The sequence below is a fragment of the Glandiceps talaboti genome, chromosome 21, assembly GCF_964340395.1.
Source record: "Glandiceps talaboti chromosome 21, keGlaTala1.1, whole genome shotgun sequence".
Taxonomy (NCBI): Eukaryota; Metazoa; Hemichordata; class Enteropneusta; family Spengelidae; genus Glandiceps; species Glandiceps talaboti.
The window spans coordinates 5,694,814-5,715,666 of NC_135569.1; the positions used below are offsets into that span (position 1 = coordinate 5,694,814).

Here is a 20,853-nt window from a genome sequence, read left to right on the forward strand (position 1 = left end):
TGTAATGCTGTGTAGTATCCTATGTTTGACCGTTTCATGCTTCGACTGGAAATTTAGGGGAAAAGGTATTTAATTGTACGCTATTCCCTTTATCGCCTTTATATTTCTCAGACGACAAATGGACCATTGATGACTGCATTTATTGGAAACCACTGTAAGAACTTTATTGCAGGAACGTGTATGTATGTATGTATGTATGTATGTATGTATGTATGTATGTATGTATGTATGTATGTATGTATGTCTGTCTGTATGTCTATCTGTCTGTACAACAAACGCCACTTTCAGGCATCCAGAAGACAAAGGGGGAAGAATGACCTGTTAATACCAATTGTCTCCTGTCATGTTAATGGAGCTTTACCTCAATTCAATTTGATCCGTGATCCTTTTTTGACCACACGTGTATTCCATAATACTGTACAAATGTCAAAGGTCAATTAAGATTAAGCTTCAAATTTAAAGGCCGGGGTTTGTTTTGGACCGACTTGTCTCATATCATTGACAAACGTTGGACACTGGAGACAAACTACGATCTTTTTCACATCTAGGATTAATGCGAAGTACGAGGTTTACGAACGCCACATCCTGGGTGTCAAAAGATTGCTTGATATAGAACAAAAATATATGAACGTCAGCAGATGAAGGGTGTACGACTCAAGCTATAGAAGCATACTACTGGGAATGTACATGGTGAGTAACCAAACAGAGCAAATAAACAGACATATAGATATACAACCGTTCTACATACATACATACATACATACATACATACATACATACATACATACATACATACATACATATATACATACATACATACATACATATATACACACACACACACACACGTACGTACGTACGTACATACATACATACACACACACACACACGCATACATACATACATACATACATACATACAGACAGACATACATACATACATACATACATACATACATACATACATACATACATACATACATACATACATACCTAATTATATAATATGATATACATGAAACGCCTGTTATTATATTTGTCCACGCCAATCACTGTAACCCATTGTAATTTTTGCTATTATTCTGCTGTTAACATGATTGTAAATTAACCCTGGCATGACAAAGTAAGAGAGTCTCAAAGGCTCACGTAATTAGTGTCAATCTTTTGTTGAACAAGTTATGCGTTAGCGTATAAATTTAAAGTTATGCAACAATTATCACTGGAGCCAAGAGGATTGCACTAGATCGTCCCTTTTTGTTCATGACCAACTTGTCCTATATGTACAGGTACTTACATGCCCTCTTCTGACGGTAGGCCTTGCTTGGCCTCTAATGTCAGCTCTGTTTGATTTTGTCTAGGAGTGGGTTTATCTTCACACATGTTAAATTTAAAGGGTTGATCTTTCCATAGTTGGTCTAGTCTCTTTTCAAATGTTTGAATTGTTCTTGCTGTGACAACGGTGTTAGGTATACTATACCATAAGTCCACACTTCTATGGATGAATGAGTATTTCTAATATTTAGTCTTGTAAATTATTCTGGTGTCCTCTCGTGTCATGTCTTGTCTTGCGTAGTATGACTCTGCCTGACAACTGATTTTCACACTTTGACTTTTAAACCATATCCAAACTGAACAGTCTCATTGATTCAGTGAGTTACATAGTAAGATGTTAACGCGATGTCTATTGGTCGAGAACAGATAGACTGTCTGAAGCATGTCAGTAACACTGTCAGCTATTGGCCAGACGAATAACACCAATATCTAACATTTTTTATACAACATAAGTAAAGTATGGCTATCTAACTATGGACTCAGAAAGAAATCAAAATCAAAATCGCAAGTTAGCTGAAAACATGTACATATTAGTTCCCCAGAAGTTCATTTAGTTGTCCAACACAGCTCAAACACATTCAAACACATTGATTTGTATTGATTTAGCAGTCTATTGGAATGTGTCCAAGTAAAGCTCGTTGTATATATTACCTTGCATTTATTAACTATAGTAATAAAATTTTCCTTGGAATTATCGATTCGGTTTGTTAAATTTCGATAAACAGATTCCCCGATTAATCATCGTCAGTAATTGATATACTAGTGCCTTTTTGGGGTAGTGTGGGGAGGGGGGGGGACTGGGTCACTCCTCCCTATTGTCCATGCTTGGGTGTGTACAAGAATTATACAAGGCTTCGTAATGTTAGCTAACATTGTTTGCATATGAATGGCCTTCAGGTATAGAAAGGGTATAATTACCATGATTATACACTCTCCCCCTAATACCAAGTAGCTATTTCTCTTCACTTTCATCGGGCGTTGGCTCCGCTACAGATCAGTCACTTTCTCTCTGGTGAGGACACGGTGGGGTTGCTTCACACACGCCTCTTCTTTACAACGACACGTTTCTGACTGCAAAACTACAGGTAAGAAACACGATCTTTAATTTCCTGAGTTACAACAACCAAGAATTCTTAATATTGTTTTAAAACTTTTTTTAAATGTCTCTCACCGAAAGCGAGTCACACCGGCTTAAATCTCTCACATGTTAATGGCTTCGTTTTACTCTAGTCACCAAAGTCTTGCCAATTGCAGTTTATAGTCAAAAACACCTCTCCAGTAGACTTTATTTGCCTTAAAATCGACAGAAGTGCAAAGAGCACAAATTTTCACCAAATTTCAAACTCTGCACTATTTATATACCAAATTGTTCTATCCCAGTTACTCCCATTTCAACTGTTTCCTGAAACTGCACACCTAAAAACGATATGCTCAGAATGGTTGTACAATTATTTCGTAAATATCGTATAGTTAAATACCCAGAGACCTTATTTTCGTTATTTATTTGCACTAAGCAATCGACTGAATTTGCGTATTTCGGGAAATACAAATAAGTTGTAATAGTCAAGTTCTCTCATGCTTTGATGAACTTATTTTGAGAATGATCGAATTTTACTGACATGTACGTACTGTCATATTTGTGGGATACGAGACTCCACTTGTGTCTTTATACTCAGCAAGAAAGAATTACTGGTTTTATTTTTCAGTTCTCAAATTTTTGTACTGTGCATTACTTTCAGTTTGGCCAACTCCTATTCCGAGCTGATTTGCTTAACAAATATGTACTCAGTCGGTTATTTACATTATCTTTGATTTTCAAAAGAAGACGCATAATATGCTTTGTTCTAGTCAAGAGCGATTTGTGTAGCTCGTACGATGTTAGCAACTAGCTAGATAAGTATTTGAAGTATTTTTTGGAACCCACGCTCAAATTAATTTAACGCCTTGAATTAAAAGTGCTCAAAAATGAATTATCCATGTTGTTTAGAACTACCAAACTATAAATAAGTTTATTTAGTGAAATGTTTGCATGCTACAAACAAGTGGTAATCCGGGGAGTCATTTTTTTTAATTAGGCGAGAGTTTCTCAGTGTTTCATTTTCATTTAGTCACGGGGATTTGAACCTCACCCTAAAAGTTTCAGACTACACATGTCTGTTGCTTCTGTCCATTGACGCGGGTATGATTATTAACACTTAGCAAAGCATCCACAAACTATTACTTTCGTAACACAGTCTCTCGATGAAAACGTTTTATAGGACGTTTATGGTTTTCCGGTATTATGAACTATGTGTCTGGAAGCATTCAGGCGCTGTTGCCGAAGCCATTGAACAGGCACCACCATCACAAGCGAGTTGGCATTTTGTCAACAAAATGCATTTTCGACAATATTTCGTAACTTTAAAAACCTTTTAAAACTTGCAAATATTGCCAGGGACACGTTTCCCTCGTAAAAGAATACTTTAAAGTTTGATTGCTTTCATTTTGAAAGTTTAGTCATGTTAGTATGTGAAATGGCCACATTACAATATGGAGAAGTGAATGACCCATGTGTATGAATACCTTGTGTGTGACTTGCTTGTAAGTTGTAGGTGTAACTATTTTCATTACGTAACAGGTTTGAGCTCTTTCACTCTTCTTTTCAAATGCTAACTTGAGTAAAGAAAGACACCGTCCATCCTTTGTTGAAATAATGAAAGAACTCGGTCACACCCTGAACATTTTAATGACTACAATCATTTCGTCTAAAGGCCTTTACAAACATATTCTTATTAAAATGTTATGTTTTTCTCACGGCGAATTTTACGTAGTTTCGCCCCAAAAACCTATATTCAGAGTATGGGCCGCTATAGTGTCGATTTGTTGTTGTCAGTCCTGTTTCGAGGGGAATACAGGCATGCACATTTTTAGGCCTGTGAAGACAACCACGCCTTTATTTGTAAGGTAAAGAATAGAAACTTGATTGCACAGTTGCCTCGAAGTCCCTGGTGGCCCCACCATGGTCTACACATATCCTACTGACCATGTCAATTCGTACTTATTTCCAACTAACAAAATGCATCGTTTATAAATCAGTGATAGAGTGACTGTGTTCACACTGAAGAAATATCGGCGATAAGAGTGACACCTGACTTAGTTAATAAAATTGGTTCTCTACAACTTTCCAAAACTGACCAAGCGTCTTGACGTACTTGAAGTTGAACACACAAAATAGTTTTGTGCAGGGGCTATGGTTTTAATCAGTGAAAATGACGTCAACCTTGTAACTATGGATACTTGTCAACGTCCGTCACAGTACAGAGAAAAGTCATTGTCTTTGGCTTGTTCAACCTGAGAACAGGTTGCTGTAACATAACTTCCCAAAGTGGTACAAAGAGGGCCCACTGTTTGCCAAATTTTAACTACCGAGTACTAATTTGGCATCGTGTCATTCCACTATAACCCATGGTCTATGAATGGAAGCCATGATGCTTCGTTTAGACAGTAATTATCTTCTTAAAAGGGGTAGTGTTTACATGTAGTCAGTTGTACGCTCTTAGTAATAGCTTCATTGTTCATTGCGTATCAAGTGTTTGGGAACTTGAACAACAGTCGGTGTCCATATGCATTTTGAACTAACATCAACCACAGATAAGTAACACAAGTTACTTATCTGTGCATCAACATAGGAAACAGAATCACACTAAAGGAAACACATTCACTCTCAGATTCGTTAGTGGTGGTCTGAGATTCACTGAAAGGCCGTAGTCGGATTAGGATTAACATTTGGGTATGAAAACTGTTGTCTGACAGAATAAGAAATAAGTTGGTCCCGAACAAAAAAAAAGATCATTTTGAATCCGATTGCTCCACTGATAGATACAATGTTCAAGCCAAGGTCAACGACATATTTCTATGTCAATGAAAATTCACGCGTGTGAGATGAAAAAAGGCATTTGTCAATGCTTATTAAAACGCCGGTCCACTCATACAGGTAGAATGGAATGGTCCAATCAATTCACACTTGGTTTCTCCTCACTAATACTCTACTGCGAGTCTGGCGTTATTGATTTCAACCATTCTTTAAAATAATGTTTGTGATGCACTTTGAACAAAAGAACACACGAGTCATCAAGAGTTCAACATTTTAGAAAAAAAATGTAATGAGGAATTTGTCATCAAGGAAGATTTCAAAGCAATTAGATTGACTCGGCCATAAACGAAAGAATTTCGCTATCCGACCTCATGGAGGTAGTCGAACACTATTTGCTGTTGATCACAGGAAATGAGTTTCTGGATAGTTGTACATACCTGTCTCCCAAGAAGTCCAGTGAGTTCCTTCCCACATGGATTCAGTGCTAATTCCGTATGGTGTTTTGAGGTAGTTGTGGTTCTATAAGCATTCTACATCATATACGTTTTGTGAAAAAAAAAGTATTTTCAAAAATCTTCCGAACTGACCCAGTAACAAATACTTGTAGAAGGGGCCGGCCATTACCACAATGGCCTAACTCCATCTTTTTTAGTCTTTAACAATTCTATTTTTTGTTTATGTGTGATTTCTAAACCCTTATTCTGATAGATAACTAGGTATCTATGTTGAATTTAAGTTTGCTGAGAGTCAGAAGACACTAGTGAAGACAACAAACTAGACATATTTTTGTCATTCTCGAAAAAAAGGACATTTCTCAAAAGCCCTAAAAACATTTTTCGACAGTCTTCTTCTCTTATCTCACCCCATGGAGAAAGATTCTGGGAGAAATATGATTTAATTTTGACTTAGGATCATATTAGTAGGGGGCCAAGTGCTGGAAATATTTTTCAAGTCTTTTAAAAAGCATATAAAAAGGGGGTCAAAATTTGGCAATTTGCTGACTTTCAGCTGGCCACTTCTCAATATGAATTCTTAGTACCTCAACTGTTACCTGTACTCATACACTAGGGGGTCGAAATGAATAAAACAGAGGAGTTGACTCACGTGTCAGATAGTTGGGCGTGGACAGGAAATCATGATCGATCAACTAATGAAATGGTTATGTTAAAACCACCTGTTTGTGGTTGTAAACACGGTTAGGGGGTACAATTACGTGACGAGAATTACTCATAGTATTTGACAAAAAGTTTAGATCTGTGGAATAATACGAGCTCAGGAAAACAAGTTTCAATAGTTTGAATCACATTTGTACTCCGAGCAATAATAAATGTTTGTTTTTTTATCTTTATTATAAATTAGTGATTGCAAATTGTCGAATGATTTCCTTTTCATTTTTTTTCTAGTTCTAACACCGATATTATCACTTTATAAATGTTTTACAAAATAATGAAAAACGCCTCGTATCTTTTGTACTATTTCAGAAAACATAGAACAACGCCATGAGGGCGCAACTCAGAATGTGGTCGCTGTCCACACTTACGATTTTAGTACTTCTGGCTACCGCCAATGGCTTAACCCAAGTTGAACTTGATGCATTCAGGACCAGTGGGTTAACAGAAACGAACACGGGTGAGGTTGGTTACGTAACCGTTTCCGAGGAAACAATCGGTGTTACTGACTTGTACTCGATTCAAACCAACGCTGTTCCAGACCATGCGACGGGAACTTTCCCTGATCCCGCAAACGACCTACCAAATCTATTGACGGCACAAGAATTCTTGTTACGTGTCCCAAAAGATCCCGAGGTTGCAGATTTACCAGCCTGTTTGCCAGAGGGTCCAATCGCCATAGCAACCAATGGAATACCATTCTATAGTGTTGTTGATGACTTTGGTGGTGATGCGGTGGGAGGTGCCTTCCAAGATGCCACAGATCTTTGTCAGGGCCGTACTGACGTACAGGGCCGTTACTACTATAGAGATTACCCGACCTGTTTATCATCAGAAACAGATGGTGTACCTTCATCGATTATTGGTAAGTGTCCCTTTGCCATGTTTCTTTAAACTGTGATCTCACTATTTTCGTACACTATTTTCTCATTTTGCTCCGTATCTATTTCTTATATTCCTTGCTGCCAGTCCATTCTTCTTGCGCGCTTGACCTCCACAGTGCGCATGTGCCATTCCCGATTCTCTGTTCTGTCCCCGTGTTTCCCAATTACCTCTCTTCTTTCCACATTTCTTGCTGTCAGTCCCTGGTTCTTATACTCTTCGCTGTTCATTGCTCTCATACCCTGTCTATTGTATTCTATCGCTATTCCTTTACATCTATCCACGTTCTTCACACTTGTCTTCATACTTGCATTTTTTTACAGCCCTGGAAGATTTATGCAATAACTGAAGTTGAATAATGGTGTAGAGAAAGTGTTTGTTTTACAACTCGTTATGTAATTGTTGTTCTCGGTTTCACGTGCAGTATACTATCGGAGGCACATATGAAAGGCAAAGTCCAGGCCAGTTTTGCATATTCATTGCTGATGTCATGATCACAAGAGGTGTTCCCATACACATAGGATATCCTCAAAATGGTCGAAGAATTATAAAGTGCAGTAGGGCTTTTCAAATTACAAGATTTCAAAATTGAGTTCAAAGTTACCGAGTTCTATTAAATAATTTTGATAGCATAAATTAATAAAAAGTGTACCTTTAAGGCAAAAATAAGATCCCTGGCTGGACTTTTCCTGTAATTCTGTTCGTACAATTTAGGTGAGTAATTTTACATGTTTGAATTTTTCAGGTGTTGCTATGGATGGTTTCGCAATTTATGGTCCAATTGATGAAGATGGAGTTCGCCTAACATCGGCAGATTTAGACGAGTGTCACGGAAAACTGAATAACCAAGGCGTGTATCAATATCACGTCACTGACGACTTTCCATACGTTATGGGATGTTTCAAAGGATCACCACTTTCCATCAGTGGCATGTTAACCGTTGGACAATGTCATCTTGCTCTGAACACCAATATGACCGACTTTGACACTGAATGGCCCCAATTTTCTAACTTGAATTATCAGCAAGCCATCGATCTGGAATGGCAAGCTGGTGTATGGGGATCGGTAAGTTTTCATTTGCCATTTTGTTGGTTTCATTCATTTATAAGTTTGCTGTTACTTTCTTTGTTTAAAAAAAAACTCCAGTCTATTTTCAGTGAAAATCAACAAAAAGACAGGGATGATAATACAACGTTTTGAAATAGATGTTAAAATGATCATGAAATTTAAACCATTTCAGAATCCAATATGGCCGCCGAATATATATAAGTTCACTGAGAAAACAGATAAGACAATATTTATTTCCTCGAAAGATGTCGATCCTCCTAATTCTTTATCTAATCTAAAGAACAGCAACAAACTTTAATATTGTAAAGTTTAGAGGGATTTTAAACAACTTTGATTTTCAGGGACATTGGAGTTGGAGAACAGAAAATTGGAAAAAAAATAGCAAAAACTCAAAACATTATTTGAACATGTTAAATTGATGTGATGGCATATAATCGCCATGAACAAACAACTTAACTCAATATGATGCAGATCATTTGCATATTATTTACATAATTATTTACATATCATTAACATATCATTTGTCTGATTCAGACATCTACGTTTCACTTATCCTTTTACTCGACCAGTTAAATTCGTACTTGCAGTAAATGTATCCACATGGCTTAAATTATTTACAAGACTTTCAGTGTGTTTTTTTTCCATCAATGGTAGATCTAATTGTTTATGTGTATCTTTCTTTCTCTTAGTGCTCTGTAACTTGCGGTGATGGTCTTGAAACCCGACCACTGTCCTGTCTGAACTCCGATACTGATGAGACAACAATCCCAGACCATTGTGGTTATTGGCGTGCACCCCTCTCAGCCAGACAGTGTAACGATGGCGACTGTCAATCAACAGTCGTCTACAGTTATGTTACTGAAGAATGGAGTTCGGTAAGTTTCAGTCTTACTTCAACTCAATCTGCGCTAACAAAGTCTTGCGAGTTTAGTTGGGTGACCAGTGAGTGGAGTTTGGCAAGTTTAGTCTGATTGAGCGCTAACAAAGTTGTTTTCTCTAATACTAGTAGTTTAATTGCTAAAGGAATAGAGTTCGGCAATTTAAGTCACATGTAGCAAATCCGTCAACGTTCACCATCTTCATTTTTGGAGATTTTAGCTGGATGAGTGAAGTTCGGCTATCCGTCTGTTTTAACCGTATGGAGAAATACGAGACATGCGTAGTACCACCTTGTGAGTCTTCCTACGTCAAGAAAGTTTCTTTTGACTATAAACAGACCTATCAAATTTTCCCGTTTTTGAAAAGCAAACCCTTTTTTTACAAACAGTTATCCATATTATGAATTTATTATTCATGTAAAATAAATTTGGATTCCTTGTCATTTTCAACCATACAGTGCAGCGCCACCTGTGGCAACTCCTTCAGAACACGAGCCGTGAACTGTGTTATCGCAGCCTCAAATACAATTGTCTCTGATATCCAGTGCCAGAATATTGGGCTAACACGTCCTCTCGACTCCGAGGTATGCGTAGTACCAGCTTGTGAGCAGTCATATTCTTACTATGTCAGCAGCTGGGGATCGGTGAGTTTAATCGTATACTTTTTTTCTTCTCCATTTTTTTGGGGGGAGGGGGTACTTTTGTTATAAGTATGCAGAATGGAGACACGTTATGGTGGGTAGCCTACAGAGCACCACGTTTTGAAGCCAGTGAACAGGCGCTGTGAGACATAAATGGTACGGTGCAGTTACAGGAAGCTTGGCATCAGTTGCAATTCACTGAACAGGACAGTGCTCTGGACTTGAGCCCTTTATTTTATTGAATTTGATTAATTGGTTGGTTGGTTGCATTGGTTGGTTGATTGATTGAATGGTTGGTTGATTCGTTGTTTGGTTGGTTGGTTGAGTCGTTGATTGATTGATTGATTGATTGATTGATTGATTGAACAAACCGTGTCCAAAGTTTCTATAAAGAAGACGATGTTTTCCTAACACATAATATTTCGTCGTTTCCAGTGTTCAGTCACCTGTGGAGAAGGTATCCGAACTCGTATGGTGGTATGCTACGACTCTTCAACAGCTCAGCAAGTAAACGTTCAAACCTGTATTGATGCTGGACTCGGAGATGCGCCTTCAACGAGTGAAGCATGTAGCCTAACTTCATGTGATACTTATAGCTATACCGTTAGCGCCTGGGGTTCGGTAAGTATTTTCATGAAATTTACGAAAAGAATATGTGAGGTTTTTTTCTCTTAACAATGATCTGCAGTGCAGGTAACATGATTTTAACATAAAAATCATTCTCGTAGTGAAGAAAATGGAGGGGTTCTGTTCAGTTTAAATAAAAAGATACAATTCCTTTGTAGCAGAAGTTAGAGTACACTCTTGACTAGTGGAATTGTGATTTTTTTAATGAGTCATTCTTAGGGACAGAATGCAACGACAGAAGTGTACGAACGCCAAAACGAGTTTATTCTCGAACACTTTGCGCACAATGAGCCTTAGAAATAAACTGTTTAAACTTGTTTCTGTTACTCTAGCTGTTCAAGAAAACTCCAATTCATTCTCAGTCAAAATGAATAATAAAAATCAGGGTCAAGGTATAATTTTTTAAATAGAGGTCAGAATTTACTTCGGTTTTATTCTGTTACACTTGTAAGTGGATCTTGAAACACATTAAAGCTTAACCTTTATTGACCATTTGAACTATTTTTTCCATGAGATTTTGCAACTACTGTACAAGTTGCGTTTTTAGAAACATTGCGTCTAGAAGTATACGTTATCTTAATTACCTTTTGGTTTTATTTTATTTTAGTGTTCTGCAACTTGTGGAACCGCCACAAGAAGCAGGGTTGTAGGCTGCGTCAACCAAAATGGTGTCTCCGTACTTGAAATCTTTTGTATACAAAGTGGGCTAAGTGCACCAAGTGATGTTGAGGCTTGCTCTCTTTCTGCGTGTCCTGTAACAGCGTATGCGTATGTCGTAGGCGACTGGGGCCCGGTAAGAATATTATCTACAGTTGCTACCATACTCGTCTGTGCCTAATCCCTGCTCGTCAATTATACCTACCCCGTTTTGTTTTTTATTGCACGTGTATAAATCCACCCCAAATGTGTTGTTTTATTCTTTGTTGTCTCCCTAGTATTTGTACGCAGACGAGTATGGTAAGTAGAACTTTACCAAGCGATAGTTTGTCATTTCTATTCGTGTCATCTTTTCCCGTTTTGTCTAGACCTGTTTGTCCATTACCATGGAAACTAATGTCAAGAACCCTCTACCAAATAACACCATCTTACCATATTTCTAGAAGCGAATTTGACAGACTTCAACACGTTGTCAAAATATGATTTGGTTTCAGTGCCAAATTCTTCCCATCAAAGTTGTAGGTACAAGAGCCTTCTTTTCAAATTATTTTATCACATGATTTTATTTTAAGAGAAACTTCTAAAAATAGTCAGTCGCATAACCTTTCAAATACACTCAAAGTAATCTCCCCATGTGTATGTAGGTATGGTAGTGATGTGATTGGTAACTATATCCGCTATCAACTAGATAAACCTTCACGTTGATTTTTAAAAAAAATAATAGTCATTGGCTTGTATTATTAATATTTATTTGGGTTTAGACAAAATTTCTTCAAAATTCCGATAATATCCCCAGGAATAGTAAACAAGTTCTTTATAACTATGGAATATGTTGGGGTTTCATTACGCAGTAAGTCATGTAGGCTGCATTTTAATACTTGAATGTGTAGCGACACTGGTAACATTCATGAATTCTGTGCTCAAACCACATTCATTAAGCATTAATTCAGTTAATTAATTCAGTTCGTGATTTAAAAAAAAAATCAATTTTTGAAATTAGAATTGATATTCAAAAGTAGATTCATGTACAATCTCTTTATCTTCAAAACTCGAAACATTTCAGTAAAATTTTAATGTCCAAGCTTGTGCACCGAAGGTGTTTCCCCAATTTTGAAATTGTGTTGGACATACGAATATTTTGTTTCCCAATGTGCGACAGTTGAAATCTCGAATCTCTATTAAGTTCGGAAAGTCTGGCCAAATATCCATAGCAACTGTTGTGTATCTGTTTCATGATTGAAAAGAATACATTTCTATTGTACAGTAATATTACGAAGATCTAAAAAATCTCGCATTTTGCGGCAGGTATTTGTTTGGTCTTCATTCACTTTTTATGTAGTTCTTTTTTTTCATCGCTTTCTTAATTAACTCTCTTATTGTTATTTCTTTGTTATTTTCATTTTTATTTTTTTTTTCAATCACTTTGCTACAAACTAGTGTTCTGCAACTTGTGGTCCTGATTCCAAGCGTGTTAGACAGGTTGATTGTATTGATGCATCTACTGACTTAGTAGTTCCTCAGTCAGCTTGTGAAAATTCCTTCCTGTTGGAACCAATCTCAACCGAATTCTGCGTAACTCCGGATTGCTACAACTTTGTAACTGGTAGTTGGGGAGAGGTATAACATGTTATCGTATTGGCACGTGCTTATGCTTGTACTATGTTGGCGTTTAAAGGTGTTGTGTCGTGTTGTGGTTCACAGTAATAATAAGTGTCATTTTGCATGTCCCGTGTCATTTTGCATGTTCGATGTTCGTTCAGTAACTTATCCAATAACAGGCCACTTTCTGTCAAATATATTTGCTCACAATTTGACTATGATATGATGTCGGTTTAGCTTCAAGTGGTGTAAGGCGCATGAAAGGGGTTACAGCCAAGATCATTGTTTTGTCCAGAGAACGGTCTGCTGAACATCACTCACTAAAACAAGTGTAGATATTTCCACTTTGAAAGCGCCCCCAGTGGCAGCCTGCGTGCCTATTCACGACTCTTTAGTAATTTTGCAAATATAATTGCAACACTCGTTCACTAAAGTCAAACAAACAAAACTAACAACCTGCACATAAAAAGCACGTAACAAGGCAAACACCAAAATCAATCTTGCTAGGTGAACCTGAGATGACAATCTTGCAAAATTGCCCTTTTTAAATTTCTCGGAGACAAGTTAAATTCAATATTCGAAATATTACAAAAAGACCATTATGAGTTGTCATACATCTCTGAATGGCACGGTGTTTAAAAACATCAATTCTACTGGGTTAGTTGCAATTCTCTGCAAGTAGAGAGCAGTCATGATCTATTCGGATGACGTTCTTGTACGTCTGGTAATTTTAAGGAAATTAGATGCGTCATCCCAAAGGCCGTGGTTTGGTTCGCACAATATGGGTACTCTACTCACGCATTGTATTGCACAGTCCTCCAACGTCAATATTAATCAGAGGGTTCCATAAGGTTCAAATCAGTCATTGGATTCACAGACAACGATACCAATGCGGTGTGTGGTTTGGATTGCACGCTACAAATATTGAATTACGTATGGTGTTATCTCTTTACAGTGTTCTGCTACGTGTGGTAGTTCATTCCGAACACGAACGGTCTCCTGCTTCCAAAATGACGCCACTCTTGTTGACAGTGCCAACTGCGTGAACGCTGGACTTACAAGTCCAGCAACAACCGAAATTTGTACTGTACCCGCCTGTACGTCATACGCATTTTCCGTTGGAAGCTGGAGTGAGGTGAGTGCGCCATCAACGGCATAATATAAATTTGACAACTCTTGTGCATAATAAGTAATTGATTCGTTATTCTCCACACATAGCGTTTAGATGTTCGGCTATTGAATACACTTTTCAACTAATGTTTACAAGGGAGATGCCTATAATCTACACGTACATACTAGTAACAGCCAATCAACCTCAACATTAATGCACCACTGTGACGTCACTGCACTAAAATCCGTCACTAGCTGCTAACAAGCAATAATTTATATTGAATGTTTAAATGATATACACTCATACATCATGCAGACATACATTCATCCATCCACCTACACACACATACACGCATATACACACATACACATACATACTCATACATACATACATACATACATACATACATACATACATACATACATACATACATACACACACATACACACACACACATACATACATACATATATACATACATACATACATACATACATACATACATACATACATACACACACATACACACACATACACACACACATACATACATACATACATACATACATACATACATACATACATACATACATACATACACACACATACACACATACATACATACATACATACATACATACATACATACACACACATACACACACACACATACACACACATACATACATACATACATTCATACATACATACATACATACATACATACATACATACATACATACACACACACACATACACACATACATACATACATACATACATACATGCATGCATGCATGCATGCATGCATGCATACATACATACATACATACATACATACATACATACATACATACATACATACATACATACATACATACATACATACATACATCAAAAATTGATATATGTACTAAATATCACGTTATCACCAATCAATCATGCATGACTTGTAACACTTTCACCATCACATACTATCCTTCTCGATTTCACATTTATTCACCAGTGTTCAGCAACATGTGGATCATCATTCCGAACAAGAACTGTCACTTGCTTCAATCAAAATGGTAACATTGTAGACAGTGCGTTTTGTCAGAATGCAGGTCTCACTACACCAACTAATGTGGAGACGTGCGTCGTACCAAATTGTATTAACTATGCCTTTTCCGTCGGCGCCTGGGGACAGGTATTAATGAATAGTCGCTAAGAACTAATAAAACTTAAAGTAGATGTAGATTTGTAATGTTAAATCAATGTCAGTATATCTCATTAAGATTTTAAGCTTTGGGAAACAGCGCAACAGTTTTGCTAATATAGCGGTAGTCTGTAGGATACGCTGTGATGGGGCGCCCTCACACATCGGTCAATGTGTTTTAATCAAAACCGTTGAGCGCTGCTACACAACTTATCGTATAGTCCACTTTTGCGAATGTTACAATGAAAACCAAGCAAGCTGCAAATAGAGAACGGACTACCCGGTGGTATGACAAAATCAGTCAATATGAACATTTTAGCAAAAACAGACTACTGTGTCTGAAATACAAAAATAACGATCAAGTCATGGTTTTTTGACCATTTTGACTCAACACCCAGTAGAAAAGTCTTACAACGTATTTTTCATTAAATAAGTATATTTCAAAAAAGAAAAGAAAAACCCCACCGCTGTGTCAATTTCCTCTTTGCTGTTTGATTCGGTTTTTTTATAGTTAAACAGTTTTGCGCTTTGTAATATATGGCATTGCGATAAGCAGTTATTTGACACAAACCAATTCCTACAAATATTGTTACATCAAAAATAACTAACTGGAAATCCTAGCTTGTATATACTGTCTTTGTAGCAGATTACGAGTTTAATAGGGGCTGTAATTATCATCATAAATTGAAACAAAATAAACCCATAGTTACAAACGACGATCAACTGTCAACATCTACATCTGAATCCTAATCTGACGCGAGCCGTTAATGTCAAAATTTTAATTTTTTCCCCCCACATTTTATGGTAAAGTTAGGGATTCTTTTTTATTAATAATTACCCGGGCTGTGTATGTTCACGTTTGGTCAACAATTTCTACGTATGCAACTATCATCGCAATGTAGCGGTCAAGGGAGAACTGTTGTATGTATGGTTTTAGGTAGCAACGGTATTCAAATTGTTTGAAACGTAATTTTATATTTAAAAAGATGATATTAATGACATACAATTATGCACATTGCCCTGAGCACATACTTTGGGACGAACACCATTTAGCGAATAGCGCCATCAACGACGGATGTTAGCGCGAGCCGATGATGGAAACACAATCAATTCACATAACTGCTCATCGTAAATGCGTCTAGATACACATTAAACTCTGCTAATTTTGCCAAGAAGTCGATAAGAAAAGTTGTATTTATAAAGAAATTGGGGACTTGCGCTGTTGTTCATTTGTCTGCGGTATTTTTTTCTTCCAATTTACAGTGTTCAGCCACCTGCGGTACGTCAGTCCGCACCAGAACAGTAACTTGCTTTGAAAACGGAAACGTAGTTGTGGATTCTTCTTTTTGCAACGCTGTCGGCCTCACAACACCTGTAGGTAGTGAACTCTGCACTGTCCCAGCATGTGTCAATTATCAATTCAGTGTTGGAGCTTGGGGAGAGGTCAGTTGATAGTTTACATTTGTTGTGTAGCGCTGTTAGCCTACCAAAAAATATACTCACGCCCTATTCCTGTTGTAACATCTGTGTGTATTGGTCTTCGTTGCTTTACCTTGATTCATTAAATGGTTGGTTCTGGACCATAATACCCCACTGATACCCCCTCACCGATAACAATCCAGATAACTTTGCTTATCCTCTGATCCCGTCTTCGTCGTGTTCTAATATTGTCTGCAAATACCTTTCGTGAGAGGTCTTTCTCCCACCTCGACCGGTACATCTTGGAACGATCTTCCTTTCTATGCCCCCCTCCCCCACCTCATGTCTCTGACAACCTTCTGTCACTATCCCAAGATCCATCTGTTTAACATTATCCCCAACCTTTCCAGTATTCCCTGTATCCAGTGTCTGTGTGTTCACGTTAATTATGCGTTTCTATTTTTCCATACTGTAACCCCATTCCCCATCCCATCCCTATTTCTGCGTCTGGAGCTTTGCTTGCGGAGATTGTACGCATTATAAATCATCATATCATGCTGGAGAAATGCGAAGCGACTTAAAATCTCTACAAACTATGATCTGATCACCACAACTATGTTATCACTTTTACGTACACTGACAATGCATTTTGCAAACAATTCACTATTAACCCCTCTTACACTTACCAAAGGGGCAAAAGCTGAGTTTGTAAGTTTGACTTTGCCCAGATTAGAATACTTAAGAGCTACAAATTAACACAGTATATTGATGTCTGATGTGGACACACGCCGTAGAGGGCACTGTCCATTTATCGTTTATGTTTTATGCCTGAACGTATACTAGATAGACCTATTGCCGGTTCCAAGATGCATTGCACGTCTCGATATGCACTCAAAATTACTTCCCTGAGAAACTTACAAACTCAGCTTAAAATATACCCCTTACAACATTGAAACGTGTCCAATGATGACGCTTTCATACAGTGGCACATACTGATATATCATTTGACCGTTACAAAGTGAAGTAAAATGTGGCTAGTACTAACAATGAAAACAGGTGTTTTTTCTAAGCTGTTGTCTTATATTAATTTCCTATAATGTTTTTTTATGTTCATTACTTCATTTACATACTTAACATCACTGTGTACATTTCATATCCACATCTTTGAATTAGTGCTCAGCTACATGCGGATCGTCACTCCGAACAAGAACTGTTACTTGCTTCAATCAAAATGGTGACGTTGTAGACAGTGCGTTTTGTCAGAATGCAGGTCTCACTACACCAACTAATGTGGAGACGTGCGTCGTACCAAATTGTATTAACTATGCCTTTTCCGTCGGCGCCTGGGGACAGGTATTAATGAATAGTCACTAAGAACTAGTAAAAATTAAAAGTAGATGTAGATTTGTAATGTTAAATCAATGTCAGTATATCTCATTAAGATTTTAAGCTTTGGGAAACAGCGCAACAGTTTTGCTAATATGGCGGTAGTCTGTAGGATACGCTGTGATGGGGCGCCCTCACACATCGGTGAACGTGTTTCAATCAAAACCGATGAGCGCGGCTACACAATTTATCTTAGAGTCCACTTTTGCGAATGTTACAATGAAAACCAAGCAAGCTGCAAATAGAGAACGGACTACCCGGTGGTATGACAAAATCAGTCAATATGAACATTTTAGCAAAACAGACTCTGGACTAATGTGTCCAGAATACAAAAATAACGATCAAGTCATGGGTTATGACCCTTTTTATCTCAACGCACAGTAGGAAAGTCTTACAACGTATTTCTTATTAAACATGTATATTTCAAAAAAGAAAAGAAAAACCCCACCGCTGTGTCAATTTCCTCTTTGCTGTTTGATTCGTTTTTTTATAGTTAAACAGTTTTGCGCTTTGTAATATATGGCATTGCGATAAGCAGTTATTTGACACAAACCAATTCCTACAAAATATTGTTACATCAAAAATAATTAACTGGAAATCCTAGCTTGTATATACTGTCTTTGTAGCAGATTACGATTTTAATAGGTGATGTAATTATCATCATAAATTGAAACAAAATAAACCCATAGTTACAAACAACGATCAACTGTCAACATCTACATCTGAACCCTAATCTGACGCGAGCCGTTAATGTCAAAATTTTGATTTTTTCCCCCCACATTTTATGGTAAAGTTAGGGATTCTTTTTTATTAATAATTACCCGGGCTGTGTATGTTCACGTTTGGTCAACAATTTCTACGTATGCAACTATCATCGCAATGTAGCGGTCAAGGGAGAACTGTTGTATGTATGGTTTTAGGTAGCAACGGTATTCAAATTGTTTGAAACGTAATTTTATATTTAAAAAGATGATATTAATGACATACAATTATGCACATTGCCCTGAGCACATACTTTGGGACGAACACCATTTAGCGAATAGCGCCATCAACGACGGATGTTAGCGCGAGCCGATGATGGAAACACAATCAATTCACATAACTGCTCATCGTAAATGCGTCTAGATACACATTAAACTCAGCTAATTTTGCCAAGAAGTCGATAAGAAAAGTTGTATTTATAAAGAAATTTGGGACTTGCGCTGTTGTTCATTTGTCTGCGGTATTTTTCTCTCCCAATTTACAGTGTTCAGCCACCTGCGGTACGTCAGTCCGCACCAGAACAGTAACTTGCTTTGAAAACGGAAACGCAGTTGTGGATTCTTCTTTTTGCAACGCTGTCGGCCTCACAACACCTGTAGGTAGTGAACTCTGCACTGTCCCAGCATGTGTCAATTATCAATTCAGTGTTGGAGCTTGGGGAGAGGTCAGTTGATAGTTTATATTTGTTGTGTAGCGCTGTTAGCCTACCAAAAAATATACTCACGCCCTATTCCTGTTGTAACAACTGTGTGTATTGGTCTTCGTTGCTTTACCTTGATTCATTAAATGGTTGGTTCTGGACCATAATACCCCACTGATACCCCCTCACCGATAACAATCCAGATAACTTTGCTTATCCTCTGATCCCGTCTTCGTCGTGTTCTAATATTGTCTGCAAATACCTTTCGTGAGGTCTTTCTCCCACCTCGACCGGTACATCTTGGAACGATCTTCCTTTCTATGCCCCCTCCCCCACCTCATGTCTCTGACAACCTTCTGTCACTATCCCAAGATCCAACTGTTTAACATTATCCCCAACCTTTCCAGTATTCCCTGTATCCAGTGTCTGTGTGTTCACGTTAATTGCGCGTTTATATTTTTCCATACTGTAACCCCATTCCCCATCCCATCCCTATTTCTGTGTCTGGAGCTTTGCTTGCGGAGATTGTACGCATTGTAAATCATCATATCATGCTGGAGAAATGCGAAGCGACATAAAATCTCTACAAACTATGATCTGATCACCACAACTATGTTATCACTTTTACGTGCACTGACAATACACTTTGCAAACAATTCACTATTAACCCCTCTTACACTTACCAAAGGGCCAAAAGCTGAGTTTGTAAGTTTGACTTTGCCCAGATTAGAATACATAAGAGCTACAAATTAACACAGTATATTGATGTCTGATGTGGACACACGCCGTAGAGGGCACTGTCCATTTATCGTTTATGTATTATGCCTGAACGTATACTAAATAGACCTATTGCCGGTTCCAAGATGCATTGCGCTTCTCTCCATCCAACGCTACGTATTGTGTACGCGCTGAGGCGTTTGCATGCGTTACTCAGGGAGATGGTTGTCACGTGACGTTACCCTAGATTCACGTGTACAATCACTGTCATTGATGATGTTTAGTCTTTGTTCTATAAAATCACTCATAATCAAACACGTCAACATGTATTTCCACCATTTCCTGATGAAAATGATATTTCAAACGTTGATGAAGCCAAAACAAGACTAAATGGAACAACATAAACGGCGTCTTCTTGCGCAATGAATCTTGGAACTGGAAAATCGACAATTGAAGTCCTGCCCATAGCAAGTGAGTGGTCATGTTACGACAAGTGCCTTTCGATATGCACTCAACATTCCTTCCCTGAGAAACTTACAAACTCAGCTTAAAATATACCCCTTACAACATTGAAACTTGTCTTTCATGCAGTGGCACATACTGATATATCATTTGACCGTTACAAAGTGAAGTAAAATGTGGCTAGTACTAACAATGAAAACAGGTGTTTTTTCTAAGCTGTTGTCTTATATTATTTTCCTATAATGTTTTTTTTATGTTCATTACTTCATTTACATACTCAACATCACTGTGTACATTTCATATCCACATCTTTGAATTAGTGCTCAGCTACATGCGGATCGTCGTTCCGAACCAGGACTGTTTCTTGCTTCGACAACAGTGGTTCGCTTTTAGACGACGTTTTTTGCCTGAATGCTGGGTTGTCTACACCAGCTACAGTGGAGATATGCAGCGTGC

At 37.7% G+C, this 20,853-nt stretch overlaps 1 protein-coding gene across 1 annotated transcript in view; it reads left to right on the forward strand.

The window, feature by feature from the left end:
• The first annotated feature begins 6,683 nt into the window (after nt 1–6,683).
• LOC144451758 (uncharacterized) overlaps nt 6,684–20,853 on the forward strand; it is a 39,025-nt gene continuing 24,855 nt past the window's right edge. The window contains exons 1-8 of the mRNA XM_078142662.1: nt 6,684–7,218; nt 7,981–8,300; nt 8,993–9,178; nt 9,640–9,825; nt 10,258–10,443; nt 11,057–11,242; nt 12,544–12,723; nt 13,661–13,840. Of these exons, the coding sequence (XP_077998788.1) occupies nt 6,684–7,218; nt 7,981–8,300; nt 8,993–9,178; nt 9,640–9,825; nt 10,258–10,443; nt 11,057–11,242; nt 12,544–12,723; nt 13,661–13,840 (1,959 nt within the window). The remainder of the gene's footprint in view (nt 7,219–7,980; nt 8,301–8,992; nt 9,179–9,639; nt 9,826–10,257; nt 10,444–11,056; nt 11,243–12,543; nt 12,724–13,660; nt 13,841–20,853) is intronic.